The sequence below is a fragment of the Falco punctatus genome, assembly GCF_963210335.1.
Source record: "Falco punctatus genome assembly, chromosome: 9".
NCBI lineage: Eukaryota > Metazoa > Chordata > Aves > Falconiformes > Falconidae > Falco > Falco punctatus.
The window spans coordinates 42,955,163-42,972,243 of record NC_137589.1 but is presented as its reverse complement, the minus strand read 5'-3'; the positions used below and the strand labels follow the sequence as shown (position 1 = coordinate 42,972,243).

General features: G+C 52.2%; 1 protein-coding gene across 1 annotated transcript in view; it reads left to right on the top strand.

Moving 5' to 3' along the window:
• ADGRD2 (adhesion G protein-coupled receptor D2) overlaps window positions 1-17,081 on the top strand; it is a 44,075-nt gene that overhangs the window by 23,524 nt on the left and 3,470 nt on the right. Inside the window, exons 14-25 of the mRNA XM_080401395.1 lie at window positions 839-965; window positions 1,077-1,180; window positions 1,806-1,908; window positions 2,544-2,697; window positions 3,468-3,601; window positions 4,282-4,397; window positions 6,049-6,169; window positions 11,318-11,359; window positions 11,575-11,628; window positions 11,967-12,111; window positions 12,639-12,730; window positions 15,306-15,336. Coding sequence (XP_080257521.1) covers window positions 839-965; window positions 1,077-1,180; window positions 1,806-1,908; window positions 2,544-2,697; window positions 3,468-3,601; window positions 4,282-4,397; window positions 6,049-6,169; window positions 11,318-11,359; window positions 11,575-11,628; window positions 11,967-12,111; window positions 12,639-12,730; window positions 15,306-15,336 — 1,223 coding nt within the window. The remainder of the gene's footprint in view (window positions 1-838; window positions 966-1,076; window positions 1,181-1,805; window positions 1,909-2,543; window positions 2,698-3,467; window positions 3,602-4,281; window positions 4,398-6,048; window positions 6,170-11,317; window positions 11,360-11,574; window positions 11,629-11,966; window positions 12,112-12,638; window positions 12,731-15,305; window positions 15,337-17,081) is intronic.

Below are 17,081 nucleotides of genomic sequence, written 5' to 3'. Positions count from 1 at the left end.
CTCCCAGCCTCATAAATACTGCTTGGCATTGCGCTGTGTTTTTGCTGAATGTCACCACAGTGAGAGCACCGAGACTGATATATTATGGATTGGTAATTAAGTCATTCAAGTGCAAAAAAACTCCTTAGAGTCCCAGTCTTGTAACAGGCATGAAACAGTTTGGGGAAGGTGGGAAGTGGGTGTTTTTGGAAGCAGCTGGTTACTACACCAACAGCTCCACTAGCCTTGCTCTGAATCTGATCTTCCCTTGGTCCTGGGGCAGGCTCAGAGGGGCAGTGCTGCCAGTGAGGGCAGAGCTGACCTGCTGCAGCCTTGGTCCCTCCACAGGGAATTCAGATCTGGAGCTTTACTGGCCACCGTTTACTGGAGGCTTACCGGCAGCGGAGGGCAGCTGGCCGGCTGGGGACAGGCTGTCTTACCCTGGAGATCAAGGGTCAGGTGGAACTGTGCAGGGTGCATGGCAGGCCAAGCTGAGGGAGATTTGATGTGCCTGGTCCAGTGGTGCTCTGAGAGAATGTGCTGTGAGGGAGCTCTTCCCTGAGCCATGCAGTGTCTGAGTCCTGTTTAAAGCAGTGATGGCTGAACTGTGCTTTTTGATGCACACGTTGACACTAGACCTATTTTCTTGTGCATGCCTGATGGGTAAGGCAAATCTGCTGAGATTTGAGGATGAGCCAAAGGGAAGTCCATGTGAAGACATGTCTCTGGTATCCTCTTCTTCCTCCTTTCAACTCTGCTTCTTCTGGGAGAATGAAATTCCCTTAGCACCTTGGCTTTCTGTTGAAGTGGATGGTAATTTCTATGTGTTTTCTCTGGGGTTTTTTTTGCCACCTGTTAGCCCAGATGCTGGTGGGATGTGGTCCACAGCTGGCTGCTCTGTGGTGACATCTCTCCCAGACTCCACTGCCTGTTTTTGCAACCATACCACGAATTTTGCTGTCCTGCTGCAGGTGTACGAGATGCAGGTAAGTGAGGAACCTTTCTCTGCAGCTCTGTGGGGTGAACGCCAAAACTGCGAGCAGCCTGCAGTTAATTTGTGGGGGTTTGTGTCTTCTGTTGTTTCATGACTGGAGCAGAGGACCACCAAGGAGGAGCTCACACTGCAGACCTTGACTTTCATTGGATGTGGCGTTTCCTTCTGTGCCTTGATAGTTACCTTCATTTTATTCTTGGCAGTTGGGTAAGAAAAGTCCAGGAACTTGTAGCTTTCTCTGTATTTTTTGTTTGATATTTTGCTTCAGAAGAAGTATACAAACAAGATGTCCTCAGTCAGTGTGGGGTGATGCAGGAGAGGCTGGGGAGCTGCACTGGTGGTTGGTAGCAGAGGGGAGGGAGTTTGTCCTTGCCTAGGGAGGGGGACTGGAGATGCTTGTATGAGCTGTGCACACACCTGAGTGTCCGTGGAAATATTTTTATCAATGACTAATAATGTTTACCACAAAAACTGCTCTGCTAGAGTTAATTTTTATAAATCAAATGGAGCAAAACCTGTTTCTTCAGTTGCCAACCCTTCTGCATTACTTGGCAAGCAGAGGGATCTGCCTTGTGAGCATGGCCATGTTCCTCCTGCTGCTCGCTGCCTGTTCCTTGGAGCACTGGGCAAGGTCTGAGCAGCTGTACCCAAGCAGATCCCCAGCGCCAAGTGCTTGCACAGCAGGGCAGTCCCCTGCCTCCTTCTGTCGTCTTTGCAGTAAGCAGCAGAGCTCACAGGCCACCCAGGCAGGTCTGCGCCCAGCAAGGACTAGAGGGGACATGTACACCCTTTCTTTTGGCTGCAGCTGAGCGCTTCCTCTCTCCTTCCTCAGTGTTCCCAAGAGTGAACGAACAACCGTGCACCAGAACCTGATCTTTGCGTTAGCGGCGGCAGAAGCTCTGCTCATGTTCAGTGAGTTGGCCAAGACCAACCAGGTAAACCCACCAGAAAGTGTCCCGCCTGGTCAGCCAGCGGGCCCAGGCCCGCTCAAGCATTATTGTCAGAGCAAACAGAACAGAAGCGTAATCCCTTTTGTTAATGTTTCATTAATTACCTGTAACTTGCATCTAGGAAAGAATTGTGTCTCCATGTTTGGAGATACGCACATATGCATTGTGCAATCTGTCAGGAAAATTCACCTTTTTTTTTTTTTTCTGACAGTTTGTGTCTGACAAAAAAATCTTTCAGGAAATTAAGCAGTTATAAAACAGCAACGTATAGTTCTGTTGTCCCTTCCTGTGTCCTTTTCCACATCCCATGGCTGGAGCAAGCAGCTCAGGGATGAGAGACCTGCAAGGAAGGCCAAGAACTGCAGGAAAAGCTGCTATCAGTTCCCTCTTCTGTGGTGTGAGATGGTCACACAGATGAAACAAGTGTGAGCTGCAGCAGTTGCACTCTTCATGTGTTACAATTTTAAGAACTCTTCCTGGTGCTTGTGGATGTTTACATACATTTCTACACATTCTGCAGCACAGTTTGTAGGTTGCTCTCTTCCTCCTGACCACACACACTCGGAAGCTCTCAGAGGACGACGACTCCTGACGCAGCATGTGATCTCTCTCCTCCCCAGGTGGTGTGTTTCACCGTCACTGCCTGCCTTCATCTCTTCTTCATGGCAGCCTTTTCATGGATGCTGGTAGAGGGGCTTCTCCTGTGGAGCAAAGTGGTAGCAGTCAACATGAGTGAAGACAGGAGGATGAAATTCTACTACGTGACAGGCTGGGGTATCTACAGACTCCTCTGCATTGGGCACTCAGAAAAATGTGTCAATTTTTTGTCTAGCATGAGTTTCAACAGGAGAGATTCCCAAATGTTTGGTTTGATGCAATACAAGAGCCGGGTGCCGCTGTCCTGCAGAGGCTTTCTTACCTTTATGTGTCAAATTGCCAGTCTCAGAATATAAAAGGCATTTCTGTTATTTTTCTAAACCCAAGAGTTCGAAGGAGGAGGAAGTTTATGGTAACTGCTTGTTCTTGGAGAGCATTACTACTGTCTGATAGTAATTCAAATATAAATATGTTCCTGGCTGAGCACCCTTTATTCTGAGTGAGCCCTTTAGGGACGTAGAATTCATTTGAATGAGCTGAGTTTCATACCAAAGAGGAGCCTCTTTAGGTCAGTGCTCCTTGCAAAACACGCACCTAGTTGGACATTGGACAACAGGTTCAAATATTTTGGATTGTTTTATGTCTCTGATTGTCTATTTTGTTAAAAAAGCAATCTGAGGAGTAAATTGCTTTGATCAGGACTCAGGACTTGGAATGCTTTATACCTAGGAGAATGATGCTGACAGGGTATAAATCTCGTCTTGCAGAGCTGGGACAGATTTAAGCTGCAGTAAATTGATGTTGCTCATGGGGTTTCAGAGGCTAAGCTGGCTCACGCTGGAGCGTGTCTGGCTCTGGGGGTTTTGAAGCAATTGTCTAGAGCACAGCTGACCCACATGGGTCATCTCTGCTTTTCCTGGGGTTTAATCTGGTTTTTTTTTCTGCAGGGCTTCCAGTCGTTATCGTGGGTGTGACCCTCGCAACTTCCTTTAACAAGTATGTGGCAGACAACCACTGCTGGCTGAACGTCCAGACCAACGTCATCTGGGCCTTTGTTGGCCCTGTTCTCTTCATCCTGGCCGTAAGTGCCAAAACCTGCTGGGAAGGTGTGATTTCTTCCTGTCTGGTTTTAGGAAAGCATTGCAGAGTCAGGGGTGTCAGCACTCCTGTAGCGAAGGTGCTTGCTCACAGGGCTTATTGTGCCTGCTACTTTTATAGGAAATTTTTTGTTATGCTTTATATATACTTTCACAACACAAATAAATCTCTTTAACCAAAGCAGCTTTTTGTCAGAAAAAAAGTGCTTTCAGAAAATTTTGCTGACCAGCTGTTGTATTCACTGTTGAATTAGGAAATGTAGGTAGGTGTGTGGGTTGACTGGGACGTTGTCTTAACTAAAGGTCTGATTTTAATATGGGAACATCTATGTCCTCGAAGTAGTATCAGGTTCATTATACAACAGCAGGGTAGCAGACAAAGGTGCAATGTTTAAGGGGTCCAGAATAGACACTTCACAGGGAAGACATTCTGTAGGAGAAGTTTTGAGATAAGTTTTCTAGATTTCATACATGTGGATAATGTGTATGTGGCTATGAAGCACATACATGTGGCTATGAAGTATTTTATTCACTGCTTGCTCAAAAGTGAAACATTTCTCCCCAAGTTCTGACACTCAGTTGTTGAGTTCCCGGTAGAAAAGTGTCATCCCCCCCAAGCTGAGATTACAGAAGGTTCCTGGGTCCAACGGCTCTTCTCTGGCAGGTGAACACCTTTGTGCTGTTCCGGGTGGTGGTGGTGACTGTGTCCAGTGCTCGCAGGAGATCAAAGATGCTGACTCCCAACAGCAGCCTGGAGAACCAGATTGGAATACAGATATGGTGAGCGGGGAAGGGGCCGGTTTTCCCAGCCGTGGCTGCCCAGGGTATAAAACGGTGGAATTACTGTTAAACTGAGAGTCTTTGCCTTGGTGAAGTAGAAGACCATGAGTTGGGGGAGTGAGGGCAGAAAGGATTTTCTCCTCTGGGGTAACTGTGCATCACCCAAAGGTAGTCTCTCTGCTCTGATGTCGGTGCCGCTGAGAAGCCCAGCCAGCACTTTCAGCCTGCGGAACCCGGTGCTGGACTCATCTGCGCTCACGCTCCTAAACCTCAGCGCTTTGGGATGGGAGTCCCTTGGCAGTGACTGCTGAAATCAAAGCTGCCCTGGGCCCATTGGCATGACCAGGAGCATCACTCTGGGTCTGGGGATGGCCAGTGTGAGTGTTCCCATCATCTGCAGTGGTGACAGCGTGTGTGGGAGCTCAGGTCATACTGGCGAGCTGTCTGCCCTTTTGCTAACGTCAGCCCACTGTGCTGCTGAGCAGCTTGGGCAGGTATCCTGAAAACATCACCACAGGGAAGTAAGGTAGCAGCTTGGGGTGTTCCAAGGAACCCAGAGACCCAGCTGGGTGCCTAGTTTCCGTGGAATTTTATACAGCTCCTCTCCACTTAGCAGAGCGTTGCCGTTCGAGGGGACTGTAACTGAACTTGTCTCACACCCGTCCCATGCTTAGCACTGTGTGTGCCCCACAGGAGGATGCCAGCTGTGGAGACTGCAGGGGGTTTGGCTATTTGCAATTATAAAAAGCATTTTCTATATGATTTTGGGACTTGGTGGATTGAAAGTAATGCTGGTGGCGATTTACATGCATGGGGAAAGAGGCAGTGTGGACTTCTGTAATCAGTCAATATAGAGAGACCTCTAAAAAACCGCTGCTTGAGTCATTACTTTATCATGCTCTGTGAATCTTTATTGTTGTTAGCTGGCGCCAAATACCCCTGCTAGACACGCATTGTTCCCCTGTATCATAAATAATTTTTCCCAAATTTACAGAAGCACAAAGATAGGGCATTGCTGGAGGGCAAGGTGACATCCATATGCTAATAAAACAAATGCATTAGCCCTCCTTGTAGCAGCAACTGGGGGGAAAATAGCTGTTTTCTCATGGCTAATGACGTCAAAGGGCTCCATTCTTGCTAACACTTAGTGATAAATGAAGAGCAGGGCTAGCACGCAGGGGGCTGAGAGGTGAAATGTTTGCTTTTTCCCCTCTGAACTAATTTTGTTTGCAAAGGAATTTGTTCCATAGCTACCATCTTGGGTGCCTCTTGGTGGACACATATCTGAAAGGCACTTGCTGGGGGAGGAGAGCTGTCTCTGGCATGAAGACAAGGAAAATTTCTTCTAACCTGCAAGACAGAGGCCAGGGTGTGCCTAAACCTGTGGAGCTCTTTCAGGACAGAGCCACTCAGTGCTCCGTAACCTAGGGTGGATGCCACGGGCAGACCACGGCGATACCCCGAGCAGGGTTTGCAGAGCCAGGAAGGACACTGGGCAGGCTGGGGCTCTTTTCCAGGACACCCTGGGCTCAGGGATGTGGGGCACGACAGAGACCCCGGTGGAGGGCTGGTGGCTCGGAGGTGGGTGCCAGTGCATAGCACTTCAGCTCTGAAATGCACCCAGGTAACCCTGAGCCCTTCTTCCCGACAGGGCCATGGCCAAGCCCATCCTGGTGCTGCTGCCTGTGCTGGGGCTGACCTGGGTCTGCGGGGTCCTTGTCCACCTCAGCATCATTTGGGCCTACATCTTCATTGTGCTGAACTCCCTCCAGGTGAGTCCTGTGCCAGGCAGATCCTCACGTCACAGCCCAGCAGGTACCTGCCGTTCCTTGTGCTTCGGTGTACTCTACCCCCCGAGTAGTCAGGAGTGTTTGGCAGCTCTGAAGCCCAGCCCAGCTTTCCCAAGCCACTGTGCTGTTTTGTCTGAGGAAACTACGTTCATGCTCCCAGTGTGTGAAATGCAGCTCTGGAGACCTTGTTCATCTCATGGTCCTTCAGCACCAGTCTCTGGAGTGTCCTCCTGGTGTCACAGCTTTCCACTTCAAATCTTGTTCCTCATGTTGTTAGATTTTCAGACATCAGTGTGGTTTCAAAATGCCACTTACAAACTGATGTGCTTGTAGGGAACTTCATTAGAGTGTTGATTTGGTCATTTAATGGATAATTAAAGTGATGACTGTGCAGTTTAATGGGGCAGACATCCCACCTGCTATTTGCATCAGTGAAACGAGCCTCATCCCTACAGGGCAGGGATGGGCCACGTGTGCCAGCATCGCTGTTAGAGCAGGGCTGTTCGTGGAGAGCGTCTCAAAGGTCACGTCCAGCCATAGTGTGCCTGATTGCTGCTTAGATGGTTTGTGTTCCAGGATGAGTATTTTCCATCTGGTTCATGTTCAGACATTCTTAGAGGTTGTGGCCCAAGAATTGTACCAGCAGAATCACCTTCTCTTTGCCTGGAGGTCAGCTGTATTGCAGGGAGACAAGAGAAGAATAATTACAAATCAAGGACTGAAAATCTTTACCCATAAAGTCCGTATTATCTGCAGCTGTGCAGCTGCTCTCCAGGCATGCTCCTGGTACCCACTGAGAGCTGCACTGGACTCTGATGGGATGCAGGACCATTAGGTGGAACAGGTCGCAATGTGGGCTGGCGATCAGAGCCTTGCACAGGGAGGCTGGAAATGTGTGTGCTGTTTGTAGCTCTGAGTTTGAAGACCTTGGATGAGTCATGTAGTCTTCTTCAGCTGCTTCATTCCTCTCTAGGTAGCATCAATTGGCTCCATTTTTAAGGCTACTTGCCTGTGTTGCAGTCCTCCAGGGCCGTGGCTCTGACTACTGTACTTCAGAGTCATGTTGTTTAATAGGGATCTCTGTAGGGCAGAGAGTAACCCTGATGTGTAAAGAAATACTTAGAATTTGCTTCTACATTGACTGATTTCATGGAAAGAGTTTTAAGAATTAGTTAATTGTAACTAGCCTGTATGTGGTTAAGAGACCAAAGCAAACTGTGTTAGTCACAGCAGCCAGGAGCGCTCAGTTCTGCGCCGAGCTAGGACTGTTCCCAGGGCCTCAGGATATCTGAAACTCAGGGACACGTGGTGACAAAAAGTCTCTGAACATGTGCTTACCACCTGGGACTCAAAGCATCAGCCGCTTCTTGGCAGCAGCTTTCCAAACCCTACAGCAAGCAGCTGTAGATGGAGCTAGAGACGCACTGCCCACCAGTGCCGAAGGGTCCCGAGGCAGGGGCTGGGGGCAGGGGTCCCTGCGCAGGGGCCAGGCATGGGCCCAGTCCGGCCCCTGGGGCTGGGGCTGCACCAGCACAAGTGGCGCTGGAGGCACCCACACCGCCAGCCCTGTCCCTGAGCACCGGCTGTCCACAGAGGTACTTTTCGGAGCCCCTTGCCCAGTGCTCGAGGACAAATCCTGCTCCAGGGGATCCAAGTCAAGAGAGCAGCTAGGTTCTACGCTCCAAACCATTGGAATCCAAAGAGGTCACCACCCCCATCTCCCTTTTTTCTTTGGATTCAATAAAAATTGGCTCCTGCTGTAGCTTTCACTTACGGAGCAGCAGAGTTCGCGGTGTTTCCCTCTGGCACACTTGGCCGGTTTCGTGTAGCACTGGCCCAGCTCTCCAAGGGTGAAGTGCAGGCGTTATCACCACGTGCACAAGATGGTGGTTGCTCCAGGGATGTGCTGCCTGTGGCTGGCGCTGGTCTAGCGGCCGGGTGCTGCTCACACGCATCCTTCGTCTCGCTGATGGGCATGTTCCAAGGCCAGACAAGGACCACTTCTCCAAGAAGATGGAGATGTCCAAGGACATCTCTGCTATTAGGGACATCAGAAGGGTGGCAGGAGGCCTGTCCTAACTGTAATTAAATATAGCATCAGTTCTCCTTGCCTCCTCGTGCCATGCTTAGGTTACTGTGCAGAAGAGAACTCCAGGCTCAGTGCTGTGAAGAGATGAGGTGAGCAGAGCTGATAACAGCACCAGCATTTTTTCGTTCACAGAGAAAAAGGCATTTCTCAGCTTGGGTGAAATCCATCAATATCAGCAGAGAGGCATATCAGAGCACGGTGTCCCAGCACCAGCCTGGCAGCCTTCCTCTGCCTTGCTTCAGTGTTCCTGTGTTAAAAACATGAGCATGTACATGACACCGGAGGGGTCCTGCTGAGGATCTCAGGCTTGGATAGCCTTCAGGAGAGCTACTTCCACAAGGACTCAGGGCTGCTTTTTCCTCTGCCACCTGGCACTGGCAAGGGAAATCTCACAAGTAGTTCCCTGGTTCAGTGACTGCTGATACCCTTGGCCATGGCCCAGCCATGTCAGTGCCCAGCCTGCAGCCTCCGTGGCTCGCTCAGCCCTTGGTGCATCGTGATGCCAGCAGAGGGGCTGTGGGATGCTGGCTGTCGTAACAGGGATGCTGGGCATATGGGCTTTTTGAGAGACGAGGAATAGTACCTGACATGAACAAATGTGTCCTCTGGATGATACACCTCCTGAGGCTCTCTCTCACAAACGATGACAATGTCCACCTTGGGTGAGATAGGAGCTGAGGTGTTTGCTGGATCAGGATTTGTTTTCCTCCCTTGCTTTCTAAGTTATTGCTGCTTTCGGTTTAGTTCTTTCTCCTCAAGCTCAGTAGGAGCCGTGGCTGTTGTGTGGACAGACAGCCCAGGGTTTGTCCGTGAATATGCCGTGCTTGTTTGCCTCTGTCCCTTTGTTACCAAGTTCTTACCCCAGCAGAGAAATGCTGGTGGGAAGCTGTGGAGTTGAGAGGAAGCAGGGATAGAGCCATCCCATCTCAGCCGCTTTGCTGGCTGTCTTATGGATCACCTTGGAATGTCCTTTGGGCCAGCGTGCTCCTTCATGCACGGGTCTTGTGCAGGGAAGTTTTGCCGCTGTGGTGGTTGTTGTTTGACTGCTTTCTGTTTATCTGCGGAAACTGAAGCCTGTCTTCAAGGTTACTCTGTGCGTCGACACCAAACATGACAACTCCTGCTGCAGCCAGGCAGCACAGGAATTCAGCCGAGTGACTGAAAAGCAACAGAGAGCGGTGCTGCACCGGAGGCAGCTGCCTCGCAGGTTGGCGAGCAGGCAGCAGCACCGTCCCTCCGGCCGGTCGTTCTGCTGGTAGCAGCACCCACACCCTGCCGAGCACCCAGTGCTGGCCGGAGGTACCCGCTGTTGAGAAACAACATAGGTGAATGTGAACTTGTAGAGCTGGAGGGATGGTCCTGAGGCTGGAGGGGTGGTCCTGAGGCTGGCTCAGGGCAGGGACTTGCAGAGCCACTTGCCCATCTCCAGTGAGAGAGGAGCTGGAGGGGGCGTTGCTCCCAGCAGGGGTGTGTGGGGTGCAGCAGGACCTGGGTGCTGGACAGACGGACACCAGGCAGGAGCATCCATCCTGCTCTGTGGGTCCCAGCATGTGCTGTGCTCTCGTCTGTGGCCACACAGCACTTGCTCCACTGTGAGCGGGGAGCTGCAGGGGACAGGGCATTGCAGGACCTGCTGGGAGAACTTGGGGCGCAGGCAGGAGCACGGGCAGGAGCGCAGGCAGGAGCATGGGCAGGAGCGCAGGCAGGAACACAGGCAGGAGCACAGGCAGGAGCATGGGCAGGAGCGCAGGCAGGAGTGTGAGCAGTAGGATCCTCCAGAGCCACAGCTCTGCTTCCGCCCGCGCTGCAGCTGGGCCTCCTCTCCTTCCTTGCTCTCCTTCCAGCCGACCTCACCGTTCCCCCCTCCCCACTCTCATCCAGAATGATTATTTCAAGGAAGACCTGCCTTGGCAGCCTGACCAGAAATCTGGTCTGGGGGAGTGACCAGCATTGCTGGCTGAAGGACAGGTCATGGCACGGTGCCAGGGTGCTGCTACCATAACGCCTGCCAAGAGCTTGCAGATGAAGAGCAAGGCTCATTGAAGACAAGATGGATTACTTTTCTTGCTGCAGCTGATTTATCTAGCTGCGATAACAAACACCCCACAGATATAACATAAATCTGGTGGGCCAGATAGGACTGCCTTAAGGCCAGAATCGTTGGTCTGGAGCTGTAATTAGCCCCAGGCTGTGGCCTCCAGGCAATGCTAGCTCCAGCCCTGCCCCAGGCACCTTCCTGGAGCACATTCTGCACTGGCCCCAAGCACACAGTTGTGGGCGAGCACTTAGTTGTGGCAGAGCCTGTCATTGCTCACTGGTCCTTGGTGTGTGCAAGCAACAGCACCGGTTTGGCAAGCAGGGAGAGGGTGGCCAAGGCTGTGCTGCCGGAGCCCCGGCACGCCAGCGTGAAGGTTTGTCCAGGCTGGGGCTGAGCAAAGCCCCTGGGTCAGTACCGCACTGAATTTGGGTCAGAGGGTTCCATTAATGCTGTGGTCTGTCACTGCATGGGACAGAAGACCTGTTCCTGGCTTCATGCTGCTCTTTATCTGCGGGAGGCTGGCAAAAGCCCCCCTGGGGCCAGTGGTCAGTGGGAAGGGAGGTCTGCTTCCCAGATTTCAATTCCCCCAGCAATTAATTCCTGATGGCTTCTTCTTCTGAGATCTGAGGGAGGTGTTTCCTGGGGGATTTTGCATGCATGAGTGAATGGGAGTACGGGAGAGCTTCAGGCTCGGGAAGCTGAGTGCCCTGCGAGGGATGCCTGCTCCCCACAATTGAAATGGAGTGAGAGGAGAAGGAGGAGGGACTGAGGCAGGGACCATCTCTCCTTTGGACTCTCTGTGAAGAGCCTGGTCTCAAGTGTGATTGTAAGGAAGGTCCTTCCTGCCCAGCTGTCCCTGGCTGTGCCGTGCCCACCACCTGTGCCTCTCCCTTGCAGCCCAGTCCTCACCCATGCTGGTGCTCATCAAACTCATTTCTTCCCATGTGAAGTAGCACAAACCAGCTGTACATCTCTAACCCTTCCTGTGCTCTCTCCTTTTCAGGGCCTGTACATATTCCTTGTCTATGCAGTCTATAACAGCGAGGTAAGAGGTGCCCCTGGCTGGGGCTCAGTCACTCATCACGGCAACTGTTTTATTAGCAGTCAAGGGGGCAGCTGGGGTTGTAGTAGTTGCAACAGCCAGCATAGCCCCAACCATGCTTCTGGAGCAGCAGTTGCTTGGTCTCCATGACTTGTTGGAGGATCTTGTGTTCTGCTAGAGCTGCTGCAGCCCTCTCTAATGTCCTTGCTCTGCTCCAGGTGAGGAATGCCATCCAGAGGATGAAGGACAAGAAGAAAGCACTCTCGTTCACAGTAAGTTGCAAGGAAACCCTGCTGCCCGCTTCATTTATCATGCAGCCACCAGAGGAGGGCCCTAGACGTACATCTGCTCTGCTTTGAGGAGATGATGTTGGAAAGAAGTCTTAGTTTTCTATTTTTTTTGTCTCCCTTCTTTACAGTCCTGTTGGACAGTGCAGACCCAAAGCCAATCTACTCTGGTTAGATAGCAGCCTGCAGTACCAGGGTGGGATGGGAGTCAAAGTGCCAGGGGCCACAGTGCAGATCAAATCGATCTTTAAAGTTGGACCTGGGTCTAGCAAAGACTCATGTTGCAGTTTTCACTGTCCCATGTCTCTACCCTGTCATTACAGAACTGCTCTCATCCCATCAACTACTTATCAAGTCCAAGAAACACGACCTCCTGGGAGACAGGGAAACCGAGTCCTTCTGCAGCTGAGAGTGCCTTGTCGAGCCCTGTGCAGAAAGACCCTCCAGTGAAGAACATCACCAACAAAGGTAAAGAGGGTTGTCGTTGCTGTTGGCCCGGGCTGTGTGATGAGAACACAGTAAAATGTTATTCCCAAGGCTTGAATTGTAGTGCATGTTCACTTGGCACTGCATTAGCTCATTTGCACACTGAGCCTCTGTGAGCACTTGGGGTCTGGTGCTGCAAGTGTAGCACAGAATGAAGGGTTCCCAGGGAAGTCAGGGACTTCTGTGGATCTCAGAGGGGTCAAGTTCATGCCCGCAGGCTAGATGGGCGTGGGCATGGGGGTCTCATCACTGTGTTATGCAGCATTGCATTCTTCAGAGGCAAGAATCCATGTTTGTGTCTTAAAATGCATTTTGTGGAGGAGGGGAGGCAAAGGTGGCAGAAGGAAACAGGGGGGTTAGCTTTGGGGAAAAAAGGTGTTGTGTGCTCCTACTAGTTTGTGGCTGCCATTATGCAGATAGCCTGTTGGGTCTCTTCGCTTCAGTGGGAGATACTTAGGGGACACAAAGCACTGAGTTCGTGGTAAAGCATGAATATTTCTACTCTCTAGTCTCCAAACTCATTGTGCTGCATCACCTCCTAGGAAATTTTGGAGCCAAAATTCCGATGGGGATTTCATCAATTATGTCACCCGAGAGACCGGTATGTAATGTCTTCTGTTATTCTTCCACCTTCACCCACGCACAGAGCACAGTAGTTGTGTAGGAATGGCATTGGTGTCTGATGGTTCCAGTGAGGGGCTGGGACTCGAGGCAGCTGGTAGCGTTACCAGCTCTGGCACAAATTCAGTGTTTTACGTTGTGCAAGTCCCAGAAGCTGCCTGACTCATGCACCCTGCGCCCAGACTGAGGGTAATGCCGATCCCCCCTGCCCCAGGGCGTTACAGAAGCTGCAGAGCATTGGTGAGGGACCAGGCAGGTGTTAGCACAGCACCCACGCTCTCCTCCTCAGGGCCAGTCCAGACATGCCACCTGCCTGTCAAAACCAAGGTCTTGATACACATCCTGAAGACTCTGGTTTATTAAAATACCTACTCATTATTAGCAATGTACTGGTTTAAGTCATTTAAGTCATTTGAGATGCATGCTTTCATGCCCACAGTGGCCACTCCTGGTAATCAGGCCAGATGCAATGAAGCATTTGCTGCTCTGCCGGAGCAGAGGATGGAGAGCGCGGTGGGCTGGCAGGCAGGAGCTCTGGCCGGTGACCTGCCTCAGCTCTGCAGTGTGGGCAGGGCATGGCTCAGGAGGCAATTGCCTGAGCAGGGGCTGGCCCGGGCAGGGGCAGGTAGCAGAGGGCACCGGGGCAGAGCACATGTTCTGCAGGTACGAGAAGGTGAGGCCCCAGAATGGCCAGTTTCCAAGGCAAGAGCTCACCCCTGAGCTGATGGGGAACCAGCCCTGCTGCCGTGCCAGGAGGGTGATTGTAGCCAGGGCACGCATGAACAGAAGGAGCATTTAAGGGAGTAAAGCACCGAGTGGAGGTTGGCACAGACCAAGGCAGGACATTCCCCCATGACAGCACATTCAAACCGGGGCAGGGACTTGCTGTCCCTGCAGTGGGCAAAGTGCGCCTGTCCAGGGAGGGCAGGCTGGGTTGTGCTGCCTGCCGGAGTGTGATGTACAGCTCAGCGAGGTATGGCCTAAAGCAGGGAACAATTTAAATTTGACTACTCTGATACCACTTCCATCTCCCACTATTGAAATGATCATCAGTCCTTGTGCACTTGACATACAAGTGCTGTAATTTCCTCAGAATAAAATCCAACACTACTTTCATGTGAGTCTCTCACTGAAGGATCTCTCTCTCCCTCTCTAATATTTATCCTTTGAAAACCTGTGTCACATAGACAGCTCTTATTTATCCAATAGATAATACTTCTATAGCTGGCATATCATTTTGAAGCCACTCAATAAAATCCATATTTGTATCTCTCATGATTTATACTGTGGTTAGTGCCATTCCTCCCCTCCTGCTGAACGCCGGCTGGGATTCATTCGCAGGTGATGCTTTCCTCAGCCAGCCAGGTGCTGGCTGTGTGAACTGGGACCAGGGCTAAGCTCGATGTGGGCCAAGGGGATTAGCCCAGGGGCCCGAGTTTCCTAAGGCCGGGAGCCTTGGGAGGCAGCAGATCTAAATGCCAAGGCCGTGGCATTTCCTACCAGGCAAAGACAGAAAGCACTTTCCTCCATGTGAGGGTCACCAAGGACTTTGCTGTATCGTTGTTGCTTAAGCATAAACATTGCATTTTTAATGTATTTGTTTCCTTTCTAAGTAAGGTGGATGCAGCAAAAGGTGCAGCTGATGCCAGGGCCTGCCTGGGGAGGGGGGCACAGCCCCCTGCCCACGCACATCTGTGGGGCGGCAGCACTGCTCCCAGCACTCGCCCGGTGCCGGCATGAGAGCGGCGGTGCTGAGCCCCATCCTCACGGCGAGGGGGCTGGCGCAGCTGTGCCGGGGCTGGTGCTACCCACCCCCCCCACCCCACCCCCCACCCCCCCGAGAGCTGCTGCTTTCTGCGGTTGTATAAGTCCGCGCTGTTTTTCCTGCTCCCTGGCTAAATGAGTCACGGCACTCGCTGGAGGAGCGGTGAATTAAGAATGTCACTGGCAGCTGCACAATAGTTTGGATGAAGAGAAGATGCTACTTAAAAACGTTTGAAAACACTTAAAATGACAAAACACTGCGTGAGTGGAGATACAAACACAGACGAGATGTTCTTTGTATTTCAGCTTTTTCAAATGTTGTTTGGTGATATTTATTGCTGTTGGGCTGGGAGCAGGAATTTCACACCTCACAGAGCATTAAGCATCACTTAAGCACAGGGTCCAGGCTTGTGTGTGCTCTTTCCACCACAGCACGGGGGGTGGGGGAGAAAGTTCTCCCTCCACTTTTCATGGATTTTCCTGTGGTTCCCACCACAGTTTCCAGCCCACTGGGTCCCCCCAGGGCTCGGGGGTCCCTGTAGAGGGCATGAGGTTGGGGGTGCTGCTGGGAGGTGCAGCTGTGTCCGGGGACATTGCAAGGTGCCCGTCCCTCGGGGACTGGGTGAAGGCTCCAGTCCCCAGCCTGCGCGATGGCTCCGTGGCATGGAGCGTGCGGGGCAGCAGTGGGGTGCTGGGGACCCCTGCCTGGCCCCGGGCAGCGTGGCAGGGGTGCCAGCAGCGAAGCAGTCAGACCTCTACCTTCTGCTAACAAACCTTCTCCCCTCTTTCAGGCTGTAGAGCTGACAGCATTCAAGTCCTCAGGTAACATTTGCCTACATCACGTTCTTTATTTTTTGTTGCTGCTGCTACTGGTTTCTGTGGTTGCGTGGTGGAGCGCTGCCCGGAGGGCAGGTGGTTTTTGCTCAGGCTTCATTTTATTTCCAAACTGCCCTGGTGGGTGCAGTCCTGGCCAGGCTGTTGGGAGCTCCGTGTTCCCCTGCACAGATGAGGGAGAGGGAGGGTATGGAGCCCCAGCAGCTCTGCTGGTGCTGTCAGTGCTGCCTGTGCTGCCTCTCCCTGGCAGTACTGGTGGCTCAGGCAAGGGTGCCTGTCTTGGGGCACCCACCTGGTTTCTCCCCATGTCTCCACACTTTTCTTGCTGCCTGTCCGTGCCTGCAGCTTGCTGCACACCGGTTCCCTGGGCCCCTGCACAGCAGTGGAGCTGCAGGTCGCAGGTGGCAGGCAGCAGAGGGGCGGTGGGTACCTGCTGATATCTGTGCTGAGCTCTCTGCCTGCTCACCCCAGCACGGCCAGTCCTCAAGGCGCAGCGGGGACCAGCACCTCTCCCTGCTTGGCAGGCCCTGGGCTGCTTTCAGGGGTGGCAGCAGCAATTCGCAGCCACAGGGTATTTAAAACGCGCAGGTGCTGCAGAAGGTGCTGGTGGGTGGTAGGAGTGCCTTGCTCCCAGCGAAGGGAAGCCAGGGAAGGTGGGGTGTTGAGGCAGCACTGGATTTATGAGCTTAAAAGCAGCCATTTAGTTTCTTCTGTTTCAGGTTGTAGAAAGGCCAATGTCACCGTGGAGGTGGGTAGAATTAAAACCAGAAATCCCTCCTAAGCCCCAGACCTCTGCTCACAGCAGTGCTGGGGAGAGGCCAGCCAGCCAGAGCTCCCTGCTCCCTCCCCGGCTTCCCTGCCTGGCTTTGGGCAAGTCACCAGCTCCTCCGGGTACGGGTGCAGCATATTTCACTTTATTTTTTTACCAACTGCTGCCAATTACTCTCGGCACTCTCAGTACAATCTCTGGATGGGGTCACTCAAGCAGACAGTGCAGTGAAGAAGCACCAGGAATGGATTGATACTATTTTTTCTGCATTGTTACATTTTCTTTTGTCAAAAGAAGCAGTGCATTAGCAGGTTTCTGATTTTGCTCCACATTAAGTGTCTAAGCAGGGCATGCTTAGACTATTTTCGAGACGATGCCACCCAGAAGCATTGCAGCTTTCTTCCCCACAGTGGACACATGAGCAAGGCAGAAACGGTGGCATCCAGGAGTAGATGTGCTGCGGCATTTCAGGTGTAGGAGTGGGGTCTCAGAGACAGCAAGACCTACACCCAGCACGTGCATTTGTGCTCTGTCCCCCCGCCCCACTCTCACCCTCACCTGCTCCTGCATATTTCAATCTAGCCACATGTGTAATTAAACTCCAGCTGTGCAAAGAGGCGGGTTGTTTAGTTTGGTTTTGTTTTCTCAGGTAAGCCCTCAGTATATTTTTAAAAGCCTGGGTCTGCCCAGGGGACAGTGGGGACACCAGGCTGGGCTCGGTGCCTGCCCCCTCACATGCTGACTGATGCACAACAGCCATGGAAGCAGCGGGTGGGTGCAAGGCAGCGCTGTGCGCGGCCACCCCCTCTGCTAGCACCAAGAGCGGCTCCTCGTGCACCCAGGGGCGAGGGAGCCCTTGGTTGGGCAGTCCTTCATCCTGGGGTGAATGAGAAGATCTCCTTGAACCAGAAGAGCACTCCTCTGCACACTTGTGTAAGCCAGTGTGCGACACACCGCTGATGCT